This window comes from Protobothrops mucrosquamatus, unplaced genomic scaffold (genome assembly GCF_001527695.2).
Source record: "Protobothrops mucrosquamatus isolate PMUCROS unplaced genomic scaffold, P.Mucros_1.0 scaffold193, whole genome shotgun sequence".
Lineage (NCBI taxonomy): Eukaryota > Metazoa > Chordata > Lepidosauria > Squamata > Viperidae > Protobothrops > Protobothrops mucrosquamatus.
In genome coordinates, this window is record NW_015386549.1 from 232,460 (window position 1) to 258,517 (window position 26,058).

Below are 26,058 nucleotides of genomic sequence, written 5' to 3' on the forward strand. Positions count from 1 at the left end.
GGCTCCACATCCATTTGCACTACTCAGGTGACCCTGAAGACACAGATAAGCCTCTAGGTAGCTTTAATAACTCACTAAAAGAATGCAAATGAACAGCTGTTGCAGGAGTATAAATCTTTCCATTCCCCACCATCCAGTCAGAGTTGAAGAAGCTTCTTGAATGAGAAGCAAAATGTCTTCAAAGGAAAAAAAACAAGAAAGTCCAGCTGCCTCGTGAAAAAGCATCTTTGGGACCTTGTATACAATAGAGTAGGATCTGGGTGATTATCATGGGGCAACTTTGGCTTCAGGGCTTTGGATTTGCCCATGAAGTCTAAGCTAGGAAATGCTGCTGGTCATATCTTTTATAGCTGTTTCAGCATTGCTCAAGATCCCAGTTTCTCCTGACTGAGGAAAATCAGCTTGCTTAATCTGAAAACCTGCTTAGCCGGGAGATTTTAGACCTGTCTGCTTAACAGAAAAAGCTGCAGTTTACAGGGCCAGAAGAAGATGCCTGTTGATGTTAGCATAGGAAAGTAGCAGTAGTAGTACTGCGGGTGGCAAAATAATGCTGATGATGTGTTGATGCCAAATGATATCAGCTCTGGTTCTAGAAAAAATAGTTATATAAGAAAAAGAAAGATATCTTTATCTGTATAATTAACTTTAGATGCATATAATAATATAAGGTGCTACTTCTGGAAATAATTTGTTAACCCCTGCCTATTAGGTCAGCATTGTATCTCATTATTGCAGACAAAGGTTTAGGCCAAGAGATGTTATAAGGCTGCCTTGAATTTCACAGTTAGGGTGAAGTTACTTTTTAAAGTGTTAATTCATAATTTGTGATTCTTGAAAGAGCATAAGGATTGGCAAAGAAAGCATGGATAAAAACATAAGTGTCAGATATAAGGCACAATGATGCTATATGTCAGGACACCTTCACATCATGTCGTTTGTGTGGCGATGTCACATCACATGTGACCTTATGTAACCTTTCCTGTGCCTGCTTTTCCTCCTTCCTCAGGTCATCACATTTTGCCTCCTCTGCTCAGTCTTCCCTAATATGGGGGGGGGGGGGAGAATGAGTAAAATAATAGGAAAGGAAATGTATACGCTAGGGAAAAGTTAAACAGCCTCTCCTGTTTGCTGGGTCTCCCTCACAGATGCCCCATTCCTGCCATCTTTTAGAATTACAAAGTAGTCACAAAAGATTTTCCAGTGCTGTGATTGGAATTACATGCCCAGAGCCCTAGGCTTGGAGTTAAAAAACAAAACAAAACCAAGTCTCCAAAGCTTTGCAGAAAGACAGCAGGATTGGGGCAAGTCTAAACTCTAGGGGAATGATATTCCAGAGTGTGAATGTCTCAGTAGAAATGGCTCTCCTTCTGGGTCCCACCAGATGATACTCCCTAATGGGCAGGACCCAGAGCATTCCTTTCCTCTTGGCTCAGGACAGGTAAATACAACCGAGGAGAGGCAGTGCTGCAAGTGACCTAGCTCCAGTGGTGGGATTCAGCTGGTTTGCACCATTTCGGCAGAACCAGTAGCTAATTTTTTGTTGCCCAGGCCCAGAATGGACTTCCAGAAGCGACATCCACACAGAGAACCGGTTGTTCATATATTTGAATCCCACCAGTGCCTAGCTCCAAAACATGAAGAGCTATAAAGGTGACAACCAGCACATTGAATTAAACCCAGAAACATAGTACCCACCAATCTGACCTGCAGAGCAGGGACATCACACACTCCGAATAGTAGGCACCATAGTTGCCCACATTGTTGCATTTTGGAATATTGTGGAATATTCCATTACATAAAACAAACATAAAATCTCTGGCCTCAAACCCTAGATTACGTCATTATTTTCTGATCTGATGTTGTGTTTTGCTTGTTATTTAGTGAGAGGATTTTTTTTAATGTATAAGAGCACTGAGGTGTCTTCATTTCTCTACATTCTCAGGTGCTACCGAACCAGATCAGCCATTCCAATAACAGGCATAAGACCTTCCCAGTCTTCCACTTGATGTCTCAGAATTTTCTGTTTAATTCAGTAGGAATGATGTCTAAATCCTGCAAAAACAGTTAACAAGAGCCATTGAATAGTGTTCTTACAATGCTCAATAGCTGCAATTAATCTTCAAAATAGAAATATTAGGGTTGAAGACAGAAGTGGCATTTATGTACAAGAGCCACAAAATCAACTTCTGTGCATGTTTCTCAAATCCTGTGCAATCTGGCCCAGGCATTCAAATCAGTTGTGACTGGTGGCATATGTATCACAGAGGGGCACATAAATCATGCCCATGGGACACTAGGTAAGTCACTAAAACTTTAAATCTCTCCCATATATTTGTATCTAAGTATTTCATAAATGTGTAACTGAAAAAGTAGGCTTTTTATCTCTACTGGATCCTTTGATGGGCAGATTAACATAAGATACAAAAGTTAAGACTGGGCTGCCATAAGGGCTGTGCTCTGGAAGGGAGTATGCAAGTGTGTCCTTGTAACAGAACCTTTTCTTCCAGGGTTTTGCATCGTAAGCCAGTGTCTCCTAGCAACCAATCCAGGAAGGATGGCCAATTTGACTGCGGAGGGTGTTAAAGCTGTTCTTCAGTTGCAGGTAAAAAATAAGAGGTAAAAGTTTAAGGTGATCATGGTAGAGGGGAGGGTAGAGCCCCAGAAAATCTTGGTGAAATATATCGTAGTTTGCCAAGTTCCATTCCCATGGAAACCAGGAGGACCTTTAAATAAGGCTTCAGACGCCTTCCTGCCTTCTTCCTGGAGAAATCTTGAAGGCTTTGTAAACTTTTCATTTTTCTTCACTGGTTTTTTTTTTTTACTTTATTCTGACCGAGAAAACATTGTTTTAAAAAAATGCTGTTGCACAGTGTCGTTTGATTTTAAAAGTACTAGGAGATGCGTTGATTAAGACGCCTCAGCCAGATTCTGACTGTGCAGTTGACTGTTACAACGTGCTCTGATACTGACATTTTAAATCCAGAGAGGGGCTTTTCACACTGGATTTTATGTGCTTATATATGAGAAAGGGAGTGGATGAACTTGATGGCAGATGTTTTTCTTTAAGTACAATGAAATTAATTACTGTATTCTTGGATTGTTTTGACATTTGATTTTCTAACCCAGTGATGACAAACCTTTTGGGCTTGGCATGTCAGAAATTCAGAAAATTTTTGACTCGGTTTCTCTCCCCCCCCCTCCATACACACACACTAACAAAAGTGAAACAATTCTCTAGCTTCCCCCCCCCCGCCGCCCTCTAGGCTATCCTGTGCAGTGATACTCAATGGCAGCACTGAGGATCGGCCTGAAGTAGAGAGCAAGGGCCTCAAGGCCCACTACTTCCTAGGCTCTGCCATGTAGCACTTACCTTCAGGTGGTTTCTTTCTGTTGAAAGGCCCCAAGGCTGCTCCAGGTTGTACAAGGCCTTCGTTCTTGAAGTGGTTTTGGAGAATGCTCTGTAGCCTCCAAAAACCACACAAAAGCACATCTCCATTCTTATGTGTCTTTTGGAGGCTCTAAAAGTCACATAAGAGCACGGCCCACTTGTGCACCTTCCAGGCGGTCTGGAGGCTGTGTGAGGGCACACCCCATTCTTGTGCAGCCTCAAACACTGCCCAAAAGCATGTTTGGGCAATGTTTGAGAATGTTTGGGCAAAAGCATGAGACAAAAAATGTGACTGACTTAAAGTAAGTTCACATATTCAGTGGCAAAGCGGAGATTTAAACCTGTGTTTTGTTTACTAAAGTTTCCATTTGTATTTTGCTTTGGTTTAGATTTTTTTTTTTCAAAAATCACAATGATAAAAAATATAATTATACTGCAACAACATCACTAGGAGGGAAATGACAAATTGCTTTTAAGCAGTTCCAGTTTGATTATGACTTTGATGGTGAATATTTTATATATATTTAAAAACTGATTATTATTGTCCATAATCTGTAGTGGTCCAATTTAAGCAGAATCAAACTAATGAATTAGGATTTTGGCAGTATTTTCAAATTTGATTATTTATTTATAACTTGCATTAATCCATAGTATTTTTGTTAAATACTGTGTTGTGTGATCCTAGCAATTGTGTTTTGCAAAGCAATATTTATGGTGGATTATAATGTGTGAGCAAGGTCGCTACTGTTGAATTTTATAGCTATGAAATTGTAATCTTAAAAGTTAATCTAGTTCACTCCTCCTGATTTATGCAGGATCTACAATTCAGAATGCACTTCCACATCTCTTAAATCTTTTTCAGGCTGAATTCTTCTACAAATCACTCAATTACGTCAAATTGAATATAAACCTATTCCTCTTCTTGAAGACCACAATGGCCTCCAGCCCTTAGACAAAGCCTTGACAGTGTCAATTGGTTGAAGTAGAATTGAGATATGCAACCGATGATACCTGACCCTATGTTGATGGATGATCTCATCTATTGGCTTTATATAGATATTAAATAGGAGGGATGAGATCATTGACCCTTTGGCACCTCACAAGTCATCGGCTTAGGCTTGACTTCCCTCCCCTGTCAGCACTGATAACCCAGCAGGCAGACCAGCATAAAGTCCAGCAAGTAGTCCAACAGATAGCCCTATAGGCAAACCTGGTAGCTGGCCAATAGATAATCTTCCAAAATAAACTGACCAGGTAGGACCTTGACTGTAAATGCAGAAGTCCAGTGCTCAAACTATAAGGGGCAAACACTCACTCTTCCACCAGACCTCATTTTCATTCCAGCACTACCATACGTCTTCTCTTGATGAAGCTTTGGTGCTTCACAGTCACCAGTTGTCCTGCTGCAATAACTGCAGCCATTTCACTCCAATCTTCAAAATGGGGACTTTCAAACAGACCTTTTCTCATGCTGTGCCAGAGTGAGTGCATCCATCATGGGATATTTTTCAAGTCAAAGATCTGTCTCTTTACTATAAGCTGACCTATAAGTCTCCTATTCTATGTCTTGTCACAGTACATTATCTTACATTGGCCCTGCATCAAACATCAGCTCCTGAACAGAATACGTTTCAATTTCAAAACCACCTTCAAGATTCCATACAGCTATTTTAATAAAACTCATCACCCACTTACTAAAGGAACCCAAGCATATATCACTACCATTCATGCCACCAATAACAAGCACTTCTCCAGGGTTTTTAAAAAAATAAAATTATTGTTTTTTAAAAAGCTCTGCAGAATCACAGGAAAGTTGAGTTTTAAGAATGCTTTTCCTAATACCATTTTGAAACCTGAAATTTATGTTCTTACATTTCAACGGCAACTCTAGTCCCTGAGCTAAGGTTATATGGGTTAGTTAGCAAACCATGATTGGTTTAATGCAATATCTGAACTCAACTAGATTTAAGCCTGCTTAGTTTTGTGCTGGATGAGGGACCTTATTACAATATTGTCTCTTCACAAACAAACCATAGCTGTAAAAAAATAAGTTAGAATAATGCAGCATCAGTAGCTATTACTCATGATAGCCATATAATGATTTTTCACATTTTATAACATCATTGGTTTGATGATATAAAAGCTGTTTTCATTGCTAATATATTGGACTGATTGAAATGGAAGATGCTGTAAGACAGTAATCAGAGTGGAAATAGCCACATAGGAGCTGTTGCATTTGTAAGCTTCTCAGAGCAAACTGGTTGGCTTCTTTTTGGGACAGAACGCTGGGCAAATTTGATCCTGCACATTGGTCTATGATTTTTTTAATTCTTCCATGATATGAAGCACTGCCACATACTAACAGCTTTTCTTGCTTGGTGCTTTTTTCAGCAGAAACCTGGTCGCCTGTATCTAAGAGATTTGCTGGGGTGGAATGAGTTTGATGAAATTCAGGAAGTACGTCAGAGTATCAAACTTGATGCCCATTACTATAGCCTGGTGTTTGCTGCTAACAAAGGTTTATGTTGGCAAGCTGTAGCTGAAGTGGGAAAATTGACAGGGGAGCTATTGGAGGAAACCCAAGGTAAGCCAAGATTGCATTTGTTACAAAAAAAGTACCACTGCAATAGTTCAGTTGTAAAAGAAACATTTGGTCTGACCTGAGTCACCTTTGCACCTCCTTTTATAGGCAAACAATGTGTAGTCTTTATAGGCTAAGGACTGTTTGTGGAATATATCAGTGTCTGATGTGGAAGTTCTTGCTAGCAGGCAAATAGTATTTCTTGCAGATGCTCCACTTCACCATTGTTTCTTTCAATTTACCATTATTTCTGCTTGTCATGCTGTTGTTTGTAGTCAGTTTGTGTGATCTTCTTGCAGCAGCTAAGTGGTCCACTGTTTCTTCAGCTTCTTTGCAGAAGCGGTATTTGCTGATTGTTGCTATCTTCTCAGTTCTGGCTTTGTACACACTTGTTCTTAGGGCTTGGTCTTGTGCAGCCAGAATTAGTCCCTGTCTTTTTTTTTCCCAGCTCTTAGTCATTGGCAGCCATTTGCATTGTTTGTTAGTTGTTGTTTTTTATTTGTCATGTAATACTTTGCCTTGCCATGTCTCTTTCCTATGCTTCATTTGGTCTTTCTTGTAGATCACTTTGTTCTGTCTGGTAATCAGTAAATCTTTATAGTGTACTAACTCCAATACCCTTTTTCCTTCTTCAACTGTCCAGTGTACTTGCAACATTCCATGCCCTCCTATGATCCTTGGCAAATAGAATTTGTCAACATCTCTGCATGGGTGAAATACATGATTCATTGTCATTATTTGTCTCATCTTCCGATCCAGGATTTTTAATTCTACTTGAGTCCAGTTCACTATTCCAGCTGTGTATTCAGTGACTAGAATTGCCTGGGTGTTAATGTCCTGATGGTATTTTCTCTACTGAGTTTGCACTTTGAGATCTTCACTGTCATGATGTATTCTTTTCTAACCTTCTTCTTGACTTCAGTGTACTTAATATGTTCAGCTTCAAGAATGCCCATGTATTTGTAGTGATCTTCATCCAGACTTGATGTAATTTCCATAGGGCATATTGATAGATTATACCTAGTCCATAGAAATGAGGCAGAGGCTTACTTCAAGTCAAACAAACTATCAAAGAAAATCATGCATTGACTGATTAAGTAAAAGACAGCTAAGACAAGCATTGCTGTAACTTAAAATATGAACTTACTGAATGTGCAGGAAACAAAATATGAATAACTGAAATAATGTAATAAAAACAAGAACAGAATGCTTGCAAGAAAACCCATTACAGTCAATTTCTACAAAAGATTGAGGGATTTGGTGTAGTGGTTAAAGTACTGGCCTAGAAATCAGGAGACTGTGTTCTAGTCTCACCTTAGTCATGAAAACCAGCCAAATTATTTTGGGCCAGTCGCTCTCTCCCAGCCCAACCATCTCACAGGGTGGTGGTTGTGGGAAAAATTGGAGGAGGAAGGAGTATTAGGTATGTTTGCCTTGGGTTATTTATAAAAATTATAAAGGAGATAGATAGGTAGATGGAGAGATAGAAAGAGAGAGAGACAGATGAGAGATAAAATCTGACAATGGCTTGAAACTGGAACATTAAATAAACAAACGGAAGGCTTGATTTTGGTTGCTCAAGAGCAAGCTATTCAAACTAATACAACCAAGAAACTACAGTAATTATGCACAACAATATAACATACTTGCCAAAATGATTCACTGGAACATCTATAAAAATTATCATGTGCCAGTACTGAAAAACTGATGGAAACAGAGAACTGAAAAAGTCATCAAAATGAGCAAGTTAAAATATCATGTGATTTCCAAATACTAATTGATAAAGTCTTGGATCATAACCCATCAGATTTAACTGTGGCTGAAAAGTGTGGATAATTGATATGGCAATACCAGAAGATAGTAGAAGACCAATAATTGAAAAAAATCACAAAGTATTGAGATCTGAAAATCAAAATGGAATGATTTAAAAAATGAAATATTTTTATTGGAGAAAAAAATGGCCACACTGCTTGGCTCTGAACATATACAAGCTGATACATTACAACACCCTAGGTTCTTGAGAAGAACTTGATGTGTATGAAGGCCAATACTAAAAACTGATGTTTCAAATTTTTGTGTATATAATAATAATTCTATAATAACTTCTTACTGGTCTTAATACCATTTTTGATTGTTACATGATTGATTGAACCGTATTTAGAAATTGATCATCTTTTGCCCCATATTGAGACTGTTGGCAGTATACATTAAAACAACAAAATAACAATCAATAAAGTTTGTTTCAATAGAAATAATCCCTAAATAGAATATGGCAGAAGTCCTACTATTTGTATTTTGAAAATTAACAACAGTTGAGGCTGGGACTGAAGAGAGCACAAAAGTTCTTAGAGCTGGCTGCATACAGCATTTGAGCTCCCAATTGCTCATCAGAGTGATTAAGGGCAATTTGAGTATTGTAAACAGGGAGGAGATCCAGATGACCTCACACTACTCACTGCTTGTGGATTCTATTTTGTTTGCTCATGATGCTTACTTAGTGTAAAGACAAAAAGGATTGCCACTTTGTTCTGCTTTTGAGCCATTGAGAACAGTTAACATGCAGAAAACTGATAATTATCCTATAGTTACTCATTTCTATTGCAATTGTGGTGAAACCTGAAGCAAGGCAATACCATAAATATTATATAAAATATATTAAGCAGAATTGATTGATTGATTGACTTACTGACTGACTGATTATGTACTGTCAGGTCAGTGTTAATAGTGATCACACAGATAGCCCTTCTCCAGAATTAATTTGTTCCCAGTTTGGTGCCACAAGTCCTTCAGTGTATACCTATTGCCATTAGTCCATCAACCTTGCTTCTGTTTCGGCTTCTGTTTCTAATTCTGCCTCTTTTCCTCTTCCTCTTCTCATTTTTTTCAGTTTCCCTCAAAAGTCCAACTGTCACTTCAGCAGAGTGTCACAGGAGAAACTACTGCCTGTATGATTCTAATGCTTATAGCTATAGAAATTACTCAGCATCTAAATATCGCTTCCAATAATTTCATGGCTATGCTACTAAGTGCTAGTCTGCAGTGTATTTTTTTTGCTAGTTCCTTTATTATTGATAGTAGAACCTAAAAAGCAAAAGCTACCTACCAATTCGATATTTCTGTTTTCAAGCATAAGGCTCATTGCTGTATCTGTTGTCATTAGCATTATTTTCTTTATATTTAATCTGGGTCCCATTTTTCATTATGTTCCTTGACTTTCATTACTTTATTTATTTTAATAATTTAATAATTAATTACATTATTTTCATTTACTTTATTTATGTGACTAGTTTTAAAATATATATATTTTTTAAAAAAAATTAAAAATACGATTTTTAAAAAAGATTTATCTGTCTCCCCAATGAAGGGTTGAAGCCTCTAGTCACATTATTTCTTTTAAAATCTCATTATCTTAATTATACTGGTGATTTTATTTATTCTATGCTGTTGCTGAGTGGCATTTTTTGTTATATTTGTTTTATGCTTGTCAGATTCTTTTTCGGAAATACTATGAAACTCTTTTCTTGTCTGCATCTAGATAAGTTACTGCCCCACAAATATTTAGAAAGCAGGTCTTGCTTGCTACTATTCTGCTGAATACTTTATAGAATCACTAGCAAGCTATTTTGATTTACAAGTAGTCCTTAACTTACGACAGTTCGTTTAGTGACTGTTCAAAGTTACAATGGCAACTTGTAACTTTGACTTGAAAAATGTGACTTATGACCATTTTTCACAGTTATGACATTTGCAGCATCCCCATAATCATGTAATAAAAATTCAGATGCTTGGCAACTGGTTCATATTTATGACTGTGTCCTAAGGTCATGTGATCACCTTTTGTGATCTTCTCTCAAGCAAAGTCAATGGGGAAGCCAGGTTCATTTAACAACTGGGTTACTAACTTATCAACTGCAGTGATTCACTTAACAACTGTGCCAAGAAAAGTCATAAAATGGGGCTAAACTCACTTAACAAATGTCTCACTTAACAACAGAAATGTTGGGCTCACTTGTGGTTTTAAGTTGAGGACTACCTGTATTTAAGTTGCTTTAAATTATTTGTTAGAATTCCTGCTTAATTATTAGGAAAGTTTAGATTTCATCCAATTATGAAACCGATCAATCTGTTTTATTTGCTGCTATCAGTGAAATTTGGTTAAACATTGATGATACTGCTTTTATTGTAGCTCTTTCCCAAGGTAAATTACTGTTAGAAGATACTCGTAGATACTCAGGATGAATGGTGGTCAGGCTTTATTATTTATCCAGACTTGCAAATTTCTGTCTATATTTTCTATAGCTATGAATAATTTCTTTGAATTATTATCTATTGAAATGAAATTCCCAGTACACGGCTTAATTCCAATTATATATTTTCCACTTTAATTTATTTGTTGAACAACTTTCCTCATATATTTTATGTTTGCTAGAGCTAGATATTCTATTATTTCTGCTTGGGGGTTTTATTATTAATGTATTTCACTTAACTTTAATAAGGATGTTCCTTCAGTGCAAATTTCTTTTGACCTAAGGTCATTAGGGACTCTTCTCATATGTTCTCATGACAACATTCTTAATTTGGGCTACACATTTATTAGTCCACATTTCATGATTCATTCAAAGAAACCAAACGTGACCACTTCATTGTACATTTTTCTTTTCAAGGTATGCCTTTTTGTTCTTTAACTTATCAATGTGTTTTGATTAGACCTATCTAGGTTGCTTAGTCATTTTCTGATGCTTGTGATACTGTATTGGCTGTCTTTTATTCTCACTGGCCTTCATTTGATTTAGAAACTCCTGACAATGGCCACTGCAGTTGGCTTTTTGACTCTAGTCTTTGCAAAGTTTTAAAAAGAATCCCCCATCAATGACTGTCTCCGGACATATGAAATGTTTAAACTGCTGACATTCAAACATTTGGACATTAGAATGGAAATATAAAAAGGACACAGGTAGTAAGGATTTTTTTTCATATAGCTCTTATCCATTTATTTTCAAGCCAAACGATGTTGTTAGCAAAATTTAAATTCTAGACAGCTTTTTGTTTCAGTCTATCTCTTTATTTCTCTTAATTCCCATTACTAGATCTTAGGACTTTGGAAGACATCTGGTGTCAAAAATTGAAATGCTCCAGGCATTTACTTCTATTCAGGACCTATATATTGCTTTTATTGCTAAATTGTTCTTCATTAAGCCTTCTCCAAGTATGAAATTAATGGTAACCAAGTAGCTTCAGAGGTTCCCTATATTACATGCCATTTACTTCTTTTTTGTTATTTCTTTTTTTCTGCTGTTCTTCACTAGACAAGTCAGTGGTTGTTGGGGTGGGTTTGTTTGCAGAATTTCTGAGATTCATGTAATTTCACTTTCTTTTTTTTAAATCTGTGTGTCTCAGTTTGTTCTAGTTTTTGTCCATTGTCTTTTCTTTTGTTTTTGTATAAAATTATTGAGCAAGGTTGATCCCTTTCATTTTTTTTTGTAATTTGCTAGTAAATAATCTCATTGGCCCATTTGAATCATTTTTTTAGTGAGTCATTCTACTGATTTGGCACTGTCTCAGGTTGGCCGTGATTTGCTGGTAATTAAGGCAAACCTATTAGTCACTGGTGCTGCTGGATTAGCCTCTAGCATTGTATTTCATCTTCATCATCTTTTTTTCTTGTCCCATTTCTTTTATTTCTTAAGAATGTCTGCTGCCAGTGTGAAATTTGGGGGTTTTTTATTAATGAGAGACACTGTAAAGCCATAAGAAATTTGCCATTTTTATCTACTGAGTATATAAAGAATTCAACCATTTCTTATCACTGACACAGTCAAGTAGTTAATTCCTGTCTCCTGTATCTTGTTTGGACTATTAGTTTGTTAGCAGTCCTTCCTGACTGTGCTCTCTGCCCTTTCTTTGAGATCCAGACTAGAGCAATTTGTGTGGCCCTTCACCTTTCCCAATTTATTTCTCTTTCTTCTGCCTGCCAATCTTTGCATTGGCTGGGTCTTTGGAAGTCTTGCCAAGACTTACCGTTTGCTGATGCCAACTTTCTGAATTGGGCATACAGAAAGATCACTTACTTGAACTGTACATTTGTAAATTATGTTCCTGTACGCTTAGTTCTATTCTGTAATCAGGATTTCTACATGTCAGAATGGTTGTCTCATGTTTTCAAAGTACATTTGGAATGCTCATTTCCCAAGATTTGGAAAGGTCTTTAAAATTCTTCTTCATTCACAATCTTTATGAAGTTAGAATGATTTTTGACATCAGTTTAAATTATAGTAATGCAGTTGTATACTATGTTGTGATTTTTACTGTTATTTATTTAGCGTATCTATTTTAAAAACATATAGGGTCTTTTTATTCAATTAGGGTAATATAGTGTACCCATTAAGCACTGTAATTCTGGATAGCTTAAAAACAGCAATAAGTAAGTAAGTAAATAAATAAATATTACCAGCAAAAAAAATATGTTAGTTTCCAAACTCTCAGTACTCTTCTCCCCAAAAGCAACAAACAGCTTTACTGGAGTCCAACCATGCCCTGACACAATGCTTATGGGGAGAGCCAGAAGCCAGTTTTTCAAGGCTTTGAGGATAGGAGAGAAGAGACATGCTGCCTAGGCCTAACTAGATAGCAACATAAAGGAAGGGATAGGGAGCATGCTCACCCTATCTGACCTGGTGGAACAGTATTAAGTATAAATACATACCAAATAAAAATACTATCTACCTTGGCACTATAAAGGCAGCAATCTTAAAGAAGAGACACAGGATCCCCCATTTACAAAGTAGGTTGAAGCCATGTAGTGATCTGGGTCATAGTTAGGCAATCCTGGCTCCACCCTATCCCATGATGATATCTCAATTGGCATGTGGGTCAATCTTACACAAGCCCAAACTTACTATCGGTCAAATTTGTAATTTGCATAGTATCTTGATTTCCAGTGACCTTATTTTGGGAGGCAGAGACATTGTGCTTGTCAATTTTTGAAATAAATAAATACCAAATTTGTCTATGTAGACATTTTTAGTGTGGCATTTTATATTGGGTGACCTAGCTTGTATATGTGAGTCATTTAGTTCAAGGTGTCTTTGTTGTCCCTTCAGTTTGTGCCAAATCCCTTTGTACCTTTCTCATTTGAGATGTTTCTTGTTTGGACTCCATCTGCAACCACAGAAGCTCACTTGATGACTTTCAGCCCAATCTATCTGACAGAGTTGTGGAAAAAAAAATAGGAAGATAGAGCAATATGTATGTGCCTTAAGTTCCTGGACAAAGATGGAATAAAGATACATTTATGTGTGTGTGCCAGAGAAGGGGCTCATAAAGCAATAAAAATATCCAGGCCTTTCTTCATGGACCTTAAAGATATTGCTTCTATTAATGGCTACTTAATGAGCCAATTTCTTGCTGCTGGATGAGGATAGAGTGAAGAATTATGAGACTGGCTGGGAAACTGTTATGACATGTCAAAAATGAAGATCATGTAACCACGACAGCAGTCTGAAACAGCCACAACTTTCCCAAATTTCAATTTCTCGAGAGTCATGGGTCCTGGATACATTAGCCCATTTGAGGTACCTTCATTCAAAAATTGCCACCCAGTTAAAGATCATGACAACAAGAGTTTTAATAGTACGCAGATAAGAACATAAGGATCTTTTTTTGTGTTGTCACAGTTTAGTATGGTTCATTCCATGCCTTTATAAAGAGTGAAAGAAGTAAAGACAAATTGAAACAATGAAAGCATGACAACTAAAGCCATTAAAATATTGCCACTGGTGTCTTTGGATGATTTGTTTTATGTGATCATATGTACTGGCTGATACATAGTACTGAACTGCGGGGTTTTTTCCAGCTTTAAAACCTGGCTCCTGTTTTTAAACATCTTCTGAGATTACTCCTGTTTTCTATGTATTTTGTATTGCATATATTGTACATTTGTAATAAAGGCAAAAAAATCATTGCAGTGCCCCCCGCCCTCTTTCCATGTCTAAGTGTGTTTGTATGTATGCGCATGACTAATTATTTGGATATTAACTTTTTAAATCAGCTTTGCATGGGTTTTAATAGAAAAATGAATAATAATAATGACATAATAACCAAGAAACTAGTACTTTAGAAGCCTAACCATTTATGATGTATCAGCTTTCAAGGATTTGCTTACAAAAGTTTATGCCATAATAAACTGCTTGTCTTTAAGGAGATGATTGATTAATATTACTGTAACTAATTAATCAAGTCATCTTTCTAGAAACAACAGTCTGATAACAATAATATGAAAAAAACTTGGCTGGTGCTTAGAAAATCTGTGCATTGATAAAATTTCCATCTGTCTATTGCAAAGGACACACTGCTTGGATCTGCACATACAATATACTGTACTATGCTGATACATTATGACATCCTAGGCTCTTAGGAAGAACTTGATGCCTATGAAGGGTAACACCAGCTAAAGAACTGGCAGCTGTGACTTCACATTGTTGTGTACAGATAATAATAACAATGTCTTCTAAGTTTGGCCAACTGCTTTGTTGATCTTTTCCTGCTTAATTTTCACAACAGCCTGGATTAGTAGCTAATTTGTGCATAAATCTGTGTCACAACTCCCTCTTGTGGCTGGGAAAGAGCAGGATTTTACTTTAAAAACTGAAAATAAAAAAAGTACTTTTTAAAATAATCAGTACTGATAGCTTATTCATTCCCCAGAAGGTGAAGGGATTTTGTGTACCAACTCACACAACTTTTTAAACACAGGTTTATAAAAAAAGATAGTTGCTGTGATCACTGCAATGTACAATGTACAATTGTAGTTTAAAGTGATATCCTGCTTATATAACAAACTGTGATAATAGCTGGGCTCCCACAACAGTTTTAAATTATAAACTACTAAAATGTAGCCAATGGACACGTTATGTACCAACTTGATCTGTATCTAGCCAGACCTATGATATCATAACTATGCATGAACATAGTGGACATAGACTCAAGGTTTGTTGACTTCTTCTCCTCTCCTCTCCTCTCCTCTCCCTTCCCCTTCCCCTCCCCTCCTCTTCCCTCCTCTCCTACTTATAGCAATTATATTCTATGACACACACACACACACACACACACACACACATAAACTATCCCACCCCAGCCAATCTGTGGACTTAGAGAAGACAGTTAATAAGGGAAATCAATTGGACAGTTTGAAGGTTGCATTGACTAAGTAGCTTGTAGGGGATCAGAATTGTCAGCAATGTACTCTGTTTATTAGTACAAGGTAGATTTATTAGTGACTTCTTGTCTGGGCCTTTTGTTTTGCGAAGAAGAGATATTAAATGAGGTGACTACCTATTGAACAGTTAAATCTGAATCTATATTATATGTTTGAAAAATAGGTCAGGTCTGTTTGTCTGAATTCTCCTTTATGCAAATACCCATAATGAGTATCTATACAGAAATTTAGCACGTATAGTAAACATACTCACCTGAAGCCCAGCTTTGCCTCAATATGCTTGCCTTCAATATACAGGGATTTGTGGTTTTTTGAACATCAGACTACTGAATTATAATCACGCCCACCTACAACCTATAATAGCACAGCCCTGACACAGGCTATGTCCCCACTTGTACTCACCCTTGTATAAACATTTCCAGGCAATATTTTTTTTCCCCTAGGTCACCAAGATCTTGCTTTCATTTTCTCCCCAACTTGAGATAGCTTATGTCATCCTTAGCAGTACTGATGCTAAAGTAACATTCTGACACTATCCAAGATAGCCTCAAAGTCTATAGAATCTGTTGAGCTTTGTTATCTCAGTGAGTTCACGTAACAAGAATCCAGTGATTAGTTGATATCAGCTACTTCAGAAGAGCACTAAATTCATGCTTGAGAGGAGCTGAACCAGAAGAAAAGAAGCCTGAACATCAGCTGACAGAAATATGAGGACTGGGCACTGTAGTGTGAAACAACAGAGGAGACATCTCTTCCACTTCACAGTGAAGCCCACCCTCTTGTCCCACTCCTTCCAGCATTATTATTTGGTTGCTTTTGGGGCTAATTCAAAGCCAAATCTCTGAGCCAGAAATTAATTCAGAGACCTGGCGACCATAGCAAGACAACCAAGTCTGAAAAAGAATTGGATTCTACTACTGCCCAAAGCAAAGTAACCCTCAAATCAGTGTCCAGGGGCCAAATTGGCAAAAGATATACAAGTCTATATTGGCCAGTAGGTACCAGGCTGTATGCAATACCAAGTGATCATCACTAATAGAATTCTTCAAGAAGTGTATTCATGGCGGAAACTAAGAAGAGATAAGGGGAAACAACACTACTTTAAAAACAGTACAGGTAATTCTTAACTTACAACCATTCATTTAGTGACCATTCAAAAAATGTGATTTATGAACATTTTTCACAAATGCAACCATTATAGCATCCCCATGGTCACATGATCAAAATTCTCACACTTTGGTTCATATTTATGACAGTTGTAGTATCCCAGGATCATGCGATCACCTTTTGCGACCTTCTGACAAGCAAAGTCAATGGGGAAGCTAGATTCAATTTACAACTGTGTTGTTAACTAAACAACTGCAGTGATTCTCTTAGCAAGGGAAGAAAGGTGGTCAAATGGGTCAAAATGCACTTAACAACTATCTCACTTAGCTATAGAAATTTTGGGATCAATTGTGGTCCTAAGTCGAGAATGCCTGTAGGAACGGCTCAAGGCTTCCCCAGGTATGGGTTGGAGATCAGATGAGCCAATGTCATGAGGGGGGAGCAGAAGCAAGAGGTTGTCAGGGGATGTTTGTGTTGTACTTAAGTGTAAGTTGAGGAAAGGGTCTCACTCCACTCTGGAGTACAAATTGTGTCACATCAGACACAATTACCATAATCATTTCTTTTAATCTGATTTTACTGTAACTGTATAGCCTGATGAAGGATTTAATAAATCTGAAAGCCTGCAAATATTAAAAAAAGATTGGCCTAAAAAAAAGTATTGACTCTTGGGAATTCTTTGACTCCTTTTCAATTTAACATTGTAAAGGATGAGTGGGGAGTATAAATGCAGTAAGGCATTTTTTCTTAACTGAGTGGTTCAAATCCAATTTTATGTCTATGGATCCCGTAATCAGTTTGTTGGAAGCAGCAGCATTCTTGGTGAAGGGAAATACTGACAGGCAGCAATGGGAAAATCTGTAAAATTCATTTTATTCAATTTCTCAGTTCAAAAAAATATGTAATCTATGCATTTTGTATAACTTCCTAATGCATGCATTTCCCCAATATTAATATGTATTTTTATTCACACTTTCTCTCCTCAGTGCGGTTCAAAGGTACTTTTTTATCTAATGCACATTTTTCAAATATTCTTTAAAGTTGGAAAGTAGGTTGTTAAATTTGGGAAAAAAGATTTTTGTTTCAAATCATTGGCTCCTGACTTTGCCAGCAAAATCCTTGGGTTGCTGAACCAATTCGGTTCTCAAATCATAGCACTTCACTTGAGCTCCATGTGACTTTGGGTAAGCAGATTTTTGATTGGCTATTCATTCCCAAAGCAACTGTGAGATGAAAAAAGAATGGGGATAAGCACATTGTATTGATTAGTGATAGGTCAGGAGAAGACACAGGTTATCTTAGCCTGAGTTCATAGAAAGGCAACATGGGAATCATTGCAAGGTTTTCTGAAATTGCTTCCGAGAATGAGAGAGAAGATGAAAATATCGTTGATGTAGAAGTCGTTCTTTGAACAAAAAATAAAAATAGAAAGGGAGTTGCCATGTCAACTAGTTAATGTAACATATTGTTTGAGTCAGTTCCTGGGGATATCAATAACATGCATATAAAAGAGAAGATCACCACATATCGCTCCCATGTAACGCCGCTGCTGCGCGAGCTGCACTGGCTGCCTGTGGCCTTCCGGGTGCGCTTCAAGGTGTTGATTATCATCTTCAAAGCGCACCATGGCATTGGACCTGGTTACCTCCGAGACCGCCTTCTGCCACAGATTGCCTCCCACCGGCCGATACGCTCCCACAGAGAGGGCCTCCTCAGGGTGCCGTNGCAGGACTGGCCTAGGGGTATTTTAAAGGGGTTTTAAATTAAATTTTTAGTAGAAGCGGCCAAATTTAAATAGTTATTTTTAATCTTTTTAAATTTTGTATTGTATCATTGTTTTAAACTGGCTGTAAGCCGCCCTGAGTCCTCCGGGAGAAGGGCGGGGTATAAATTTAATAAAATCTAAAATCTAAATCTAAATCTGGCCAGTAACGGTCTAAAAAATAAATGTGACTGGTGCTCTGTGGAAGACTCTCTTTCTCCATTGTTTGATTTATAGTAAGTCAGTGGTTCTCAACCTATACAACTTTATTTATTTATAAAATGTATTAGCCGCCCATCTTACTTTGTTGTATTTGGTAACAACTTTATGATGTGTGGACCAACTCCCAGAATTCTTCTGGCTGGGGAATTCTGGAAATTGAAGTCCACACATTAGTTAAAATTGCTAAGAGTGAGTAACACTGATTAATATCCCAAAGGTGCTTTTTTTTAAAAAAAACAACAACCAACCCATGACCTTGATAACTGAGAAACTCCATAGATAAACACTGATTAAGTAAAACTGAATATAATTTAAAGGTATTGGAAACAGTTTCCAATCAGAATCTAAATTAAGACCCCCCCCCTAAAACAACCAGGTTAGGGTTTTGAAGAAGTTATCTTCCTAGTTGCTCTACTATTTGTTTCACATATCTCCCTCAGCTTTTATCATTGGTGAGGGATGCCAGAGGAAAGTTAGTTCAGCTAAATCTGTTCTTTCCCACTATTTTTTCAGACTAGTTCCTACAAGATATTTGAATTGCTAACCCCTATCCCATTTCTGGTTCAGTTTTGATATCTATTTATTCAGTCCCATTAATAGCTTGGCATTTAACATGCAGATGCATGCATTTTTTTCCAAGTTGCCTTAGGCTGTGTACTGTACCTTCTGATAAACATACAAATTTTCCCTAACCTCCAAATCCTAAGAGGATTTTGTATTGCTTGTATCTTCTCCCCCCTCCTCACTTCCATTGGTTTTGCCCATGTTGCTGCCAAGAAGCAAATTACAGCTAATCAAGCCACCCTTGTTTGCTTATGAGATAATACCTTCTTCAGTTCGCACCATCAAGGTGTGGCATATGTTTACTCAGCCCAGGTTTTAAGAAGTGATGGACTTCAGAGGCTTCTCAGCTGTGTCTTGTGGTGAATCATATCACTGAAGACTGTCATCTCCGATTTTTGGACCTTGATGTCCAAAGTACAACTGAACTCCTGTTTGGGGGAAATTTCTATCAGCCTCCTTCAAATTGATGTCTTGCAAGTGTGTTGACACTGTTATACGCCTAGCCATACTAGCTACTGGTAGGAGGATGGCGGGAGTCTGGGGAAGGCCACCGTGTGAGATTCTTCTTGTGTTCCAATTCATTTAAACTCCAAATAACGTGATAAGAATCCACCCACACAGGAATCTGATGAAACAGATTAGCCTGCTATCAATGATAGGTTATCCCTATATTACTGTGATGGTGTCTAGGTGGAGAAGTTAGAGCCTGCCATTGCCACATTGCATTTCACAGTGTTCCTCTCTTATCTGCCCCACCTCTCTGCATACACGCATGCACACACCTACACACAAGCAGGCCCAATACTTTGATATTTGCACCATTAAATAATTCTGGGCAATTGCTAGAGTGACAGCTTTATAGATGCAAATTGGTACAGCTACAGTGTTCCCATGAGAAGCTAGTTTTTTTTAATTGTTTGGGCAATGGAGGGGAAGGAGGCTCCAAGACCCCTTGCTGCGACCAGAAATTAATTGATGGACAGTGTGCTGAACTCAATCCACTTTATTTATTTGTTTATTTTATTTTATTATTATTTTATTATTTTATTTTATTTTATTTTATTTTATTATTTTATTTTATTTTATTTTATTTTATTTTATTTTATTTTATTTTATTTTATTTTATTTTATTTTATATTTTATTTTATTTTATTTTATTTTATTAAATTTCTCTGCCACCCATCTCCCCTATAAGGTGACTCTGGAGGGCTTATGAGCCACAAGCCATTTAATCAATTTTTGAGAGATCAAAATATAGACTGTCTAATACAGATTTTAGATATTCTGAACACATTTTGATTTTGTGGATTTAAACAAATTCATTCCTTCATATGAAGAAAACTTAAATATGAAGTCTAGCTGGGTTAAAGCAAGGACTCAACTAATCCAGCAATCTGTATTCTATAGCTCTTAGACAGGTCTTGCATTCCTCAACCAAGCTGTTGTTGTGACTCTAGAAAAATTTGGAGAAGTTGAAATGTCTTTGTTTGTTAAAAAATAATTTCATTTAGAAAAAATCGTGCACATTGGCTCCATGGTATAGAATAGAGGATTGGTGAAGATGTTGAACTGAATGTTTGTCCAGACTGAAAAATAAATAAGCCAATTCACTGCACCTAGAAACAAGCATGACTCTGAGAAGGCCAGGCTCCTTTATTGTTTAGCCATTAAGTTATAGCTGACAAAATCAGTGCAGGTTAAGGGATGGGGTTGTCTGATGTAAAAAAAAATTCATTTGCCACATAATGCTCATCTCAGAAATATTGAATATGTATTTTTGTAAGTTATTTATTTAAGATATTTAAATTAATTAATACTGCAACCTATTTTGAAACCAGTAAAGTACTGTGGCCCTTTATATGCCAATATTTGACTCTTTTTCTTGTGTTCCAATCTGTGTGTAGTAAGAAAATGCATATTTTGAATTTTACTGAAGAGAAATTGTTTTAGATTATCTGCTATGGTCCAGTCTCATTCTCCTTACTCCCTCATTTATCAGGGAAAGCACACTCCTGCTGCTTCCACACATTCAGCAAATAGTTGAGAGAGACAGGATCATACCAATTATTTGTACCTTGTGATATTGGCATGCTTTTTTTTTGTAAACCTCAATAGCTGCTTATTACTGAGGCAGTACAGGTGTGAGTATGTTTTTCCATACAAGCAGGACTCCTGATGGCCCAAGTACAAAGCTGTATATGAGTATATGTGATACATTTGTTGATATAGTGCTGCATCCCCCTGGGGATTGGTGTTTTGTCTCCTGATGCAAAATAGGTAAAGCCTCATCTAGTCTTAATGCACCTATTTGGCATCTTTTCCTCTTATAAAATGAACCCCCCTCATCCCTTACTGCTTTGTTCTGAGAGTATAAAATGGGGTTGGGAGGCTATGAGCGGTCCATGTATTAACTACCTACTCTCTTATCTATTTTATGATGATCTTATTTATCTGGTCACAAGGCAAGCTGAAGCAGTAGGAAAAAAAGTAATTCTTTCTTAACATTGCCAAAACATTGGTCTTTTGTTTTTCTGCCTGCTTTTACAATTTACAATGGATGAGAAGACTGAAGAGGCAGAATGCGCCAGCAGTTAATCTCCAGAAATAGAACTTGGCAAGGGAAAAAAACAAACAAAAATCCATTTTGGCTTAAGCATGAAAACTTTACAAATGTAAGACAACATTTTGCAGGGATTAAAAAACACGTTGATGGGGGTTTTGATGCACAGCTGTGTAGTGATCCACCACCCAAAGACAGGCTTAATTGGCTTAGGGCCAAATAAGATGTTACACACAGTTGTGTGTAGTAGTCCGCAGCAGCCTTTCCTTTCAAATCAAAACTAGTTTGGAAAGATATGATTGGAACATGAGGAATGGGAGCTTACTCCAGGAGGCATAGTGCTGGCACTCCTAAGCTTTGGTGCCCTAGGCTAGTACCTATTCAGCCTTAGCTTAAAGCCAACTCTACCTGCACCCATTAACCAGAACATTCATGAAAATACCATGTTTCATTATTTTTTTTCATCTTAGGTTTAATGGTCCTATTTCAAGATAGGGCGATGCCTAAGGAGCAGGAATAATAAGAGCTATTTTCTTAATTTTAAGCTCCAGCCAAACACCCATTAGTAGAATCTTGTCTCTAAGATGGGAAATGTGACGGCTTGTTTGTTTGCATTGATCTGCAGAGTCTCAGAACTACACTTGCAAATAAATGTGTACAAGGGAGAGGTGAAATAAGGGGCATCATCCTGCCACAGAGTGTGTTGCAAAATCACACTTGGGTGTCCTTCAAGTGCTGCAAGTAGTACCTTCTACTGATGCACTGCCCTTACTTGCCTTTTGCCCTACTGAAAGCTGAGGATCTATATCTACACAAGGAGAGAATGAGGTGATAGAATCCTGAAGTGGCAAAAAAGGCAGTAATCATTTTGAGCTACAATGGTGCCATCCTTTTTTTGCTTCAGTGATAACTTACAATTTGAAAGATAAGCAGAGAGCAGTGTAGGTTAAAATATTTTTTCTCTTTTACCTCTGTCCTCCGGATGTTTTGGACTCCCAACAACCCAAGTCCTAAACATCTGGTAAGTATTAATTTGAGGAAAATTGTGAACGGGCTGATCAGAAAGGAAAATTATATGTAAAATAGAAATCCAGCACACAGGAGTCAGTTCTGTCAGTCAATTCCTTTGTCCCTGTGAGAGAATTCCTCATAGGCTACATAAAAAAAGCCTTGTTCTATTGAAGCCAAGGCAAGCAGGAAGAAGGGTACCTTGAAGAAGTGCTGAGTTGAAATGCTTTCTGCTCATCATTGAGTCAGGAGAAAGCTCTGCCTTTTGAAATTTGCCAGTCCCCTGTCCTGCATCCATTGCCTGTTTTAGGTCACTCTAGTCATCTGATTTCATCCAAAGTAATAGGTAACAAAGTTTAACAAATTTTCCACACCTTTTGAAGTTAACCTTGGACAATATAAGAATAATAGAAACAAATTACCTTAATACTGGTACTTGGACTTCAAAGAAAGTGTAGGAAGAATATTGACACCTTTAAACATTGGTGTTGGAAATGACTTCTGAGAATACCATGGACAGTCAAGAAAACGAACCCATGGATCATTGAACAACTCAGAGGTACAAATGTCTCGGCTCAAATTATTCTACTTCAGACACATTATGTGAAGGCACAACTTTTGGAAAAAGACTCTAGTGCTAGAAAAGGTGAAAGGAAAGAGGAGGATAGCTAGCAACAAAGTGGATGGACTCAGTTACAGTGATGGTAAGTGCTCCGTTGGGAGACTTGAAAGAACTAATTAGGGATAGATTGCCAGGGAGAAAATCTATTATAGCTAGCCTATGTTTAAAAGATTATATGGAAGAAGAACAAGTTTTACTGGTCAAGACTAAGCCTGATTTGGTTTTAAAAGTGTCAGACCACAAGAATGATATGGAAAAAGATAATGCACAGGATATATAAATGAAACAATTGATGTCTTAATAATTAAGATGGACATATAAATAACAAACCAAACGGGTGACCATACTGGCAGCTGTTTGGTTAGGGGACCTATTGGTCAGTTGAGCTGTTGCAATGCAGGCCCTTTGCATTGGGGTCCAAGGTATTGTCATCTAACCCCATACTTTTTTCCCCCCTGGGCAGAAAAGAGCCCAGCAAAGCTACCAGCTGCTGTGGCATGGACAGCTCCCTGAAGCTGTAAGCAACCAATCTAGAATCAGGGAAAGGCAAGGTAAATAGAAAAGAGTGCTCTCCCATTTAAATAGGCACTGTTGCAGTGCCCAAAACTTGTCTGATGGTTTGTATCTTGAATGCAGGCCTTGTGCATTGATCTTGTAGCTCAAAAGAACTGACTTTATTCCAGAGAGATGTGACATGTGCCTGTTAATAGATGAGAATGAATGGAATAAGAAACAGAATGTACAAATGTACACTCTAGATAAAGGAGTTCAAAATGTTGAATTCTTCCCAATTTAAATTTTCTCTGTAAATAGGAAAGCAGCACATAAGTATTAGAACCTTTCTCCTTCATTTTCTAGCTTATAGTTTGCAATATATTTTCTTTGAAACATTCAAGGCAATACCTTATACATGCAGATGAAGTGGTGCTTCATTATATCACTTTATTTTTCTCTGTACACTAATCTGATTATATCTGACTCAGGGGCTCCTTTCCAGGTTTGGCCTACATTTCCTGTCACAAGCAATGCTGAAGTGCATCTCAGGATACCACAATGTATTGTGTAGAAAGCTTGTGTCCATAACTTTACATGCAAAAAGTTCAATCAGGTGCACCTGCAACTCAAAATTGTTTCAGGAGATTTGAATGAGAGAAAAAATCTTTGTCTAATATAGGAGTGGTTAATCTGTGGCCTTTACTTAATTTTTAAGCATAGCATTCAGCACCTGGCGATGGTGTGCGGGGGAGGATGTTTGAGTGTGGAGTAAGAAGTTGGCAGATATCCCAAGCTTATGGGTGCAGAATACTATGAAAACACTCTCAGATTGCTTATGTGTATGTGTGTGCACCAGCTGTATCCCACCTGTTAATGGGCTCAGTGCAGTTGGGATGGGGCTCTTTGACTGTGGAGAGGAAGGCATAGTCCAGGGCGAGGGAGTAAAGGGCAAGCAGGGCTATCCAATGCTTTCAATGCATTCTACTCAGTCTAGCAGGATGGGAATCCTCCAGGTACTTACCTCTCTGAAATGATGACATTATGCATGTTCTAGGAGACACGTCTTTTCTGTAATAATGTCTGCCCTTTGGAACAGCCTTGCCCTTTGAATAGCCCTGACCCTACTAGCCGTCTAGAAGGCTATGAAAATCTGGCTCTTTTCTCAGGTGTTAGGGCCTGGACATTTGTGGAATCTGATTTACCTGTTAGTATCTAAATTGCTTTGAGGCATCTTGAGTTTTAGTTTGATGATTATTTGTAATTCTATTTTGCACAGTTTAAAATTAATTTCTTATAACAGTGATGGCGAACCTTTTAGAGACCGAGTGCCCAAAGTGCAACCCAAAACCCACTTACGCATTGTCGGGTGCCGGGTGGGTGTGCCCATTGGGTGGGTGTGGCCCATTGGGTGGGCATGGTTGCGGTGGTAACAGCAGACTGGGTGGGACTAAAAAGTTCAATCAATCAATTCCAACTTTGCAAGATCTTTTTTTTTTCCCGCGAGAAGTTGAAATTGACTGATTGATTGAACCTTTTTTTTTTGTACACGGTGGTGGAGGTCTAAAGTGAAAAGGTTTTATAAAACCCAGCTGAAGGCGTAGGACTGGGGCGACGGCACGCGTGCCCACAGAGAGGGCTCTGAGTGCCACCTCTGGCACCCGTGCCATAGGTTTGCCACCACTGTATTATAACATGTTTTATATACAGTATTTATTGCCCAATTGGCCAGTTGCTTGTTCAAGATGGGTAGCCATATAGATTGTCTATAAACAAACAAACACAAATAAATCAATCCTACCACATAGATACTAGAAGTAATCAAATCAAAATTCTGGTCCATTCCTCTGTCAAATCCAAACAAGAACATTTCCCACAGTTAGAATATTTCCCTGGTGTCTCTCTTGTCTGGAATGGGTCTCCTGCTTGAACAGGGGGTTGGACTAGAAGACTTGCAAGGTCCCTTCCAATTCTAGTATTCTGTAAAACCCGTTGCAAGGAAAAATGTATTCTTTTTTCCAATTAATTGAATCCATTAGCAAAATTATCTTATAAATATCGCGAGATTCTTCTCTCAGTTTAACCAAAATCTTTTTCCTATAAAGCAAGGTTTCTAACTTGTTTTGGATTAAAATCTGGTTTTCTGATTCATCAGTTATTGTCAAGGATGTCTATTTTTTCATGCAGAATTCAATCTGTTTTGTTAAATTTTGGAATATTGCTTTAGATGAAATGGAACACCAATTTGTTATTATATGCTAGTAATACTTCATGTTGTATTGATAAGGGTCAGTGTTCTATTTTTTGGATGTAATACAATAATTTGGTAAGTTGTCGGGTTATTCAGATATACAAACTACATGAATTTAAATCAATTTTTAAATAGAGCCCGTCATTACGTTTTATTATTTTAAAGGGCTCTGGATTCATTGGTTAATCAAATATCTTTCCATATAGTGAATAGAATGGGACCAAATTTTAGGAGTGCAGGAGAAGCTGGCAAAAGAAAGATTGGGCCTGAGCAGTAGAGAAAATTGT

General features: G+C 37.6%; 1 protein-coding gene across 1 annotated transcript in view; it reads left to right on the top strand.

The window, feature by feature from the left end:
• The first annotated feature begins 2,554 nt into the window (after positions 1-2,554).
• The window catches only part of CUNH8orf74 (chromosome unknown C8orf74 homolog), a 30,635-nt gene continuing 7,131 nt past the window's right edge, over positions 2,555-26,058 (top strand). Inside the window, exons 1-2 of the mRNA XM_015813765.1 lie at positions 2,555-2,602; positions 5,780-5,972. Of these exons, the coding sequence (XP_015669251.1) occupies positions 2,555-2,602; positions 5,780-5,972 (241 nt within the window). The remainder of the gene's footprint in view (positions 2,603-5,779; positions 5,973-26,058) is intronic.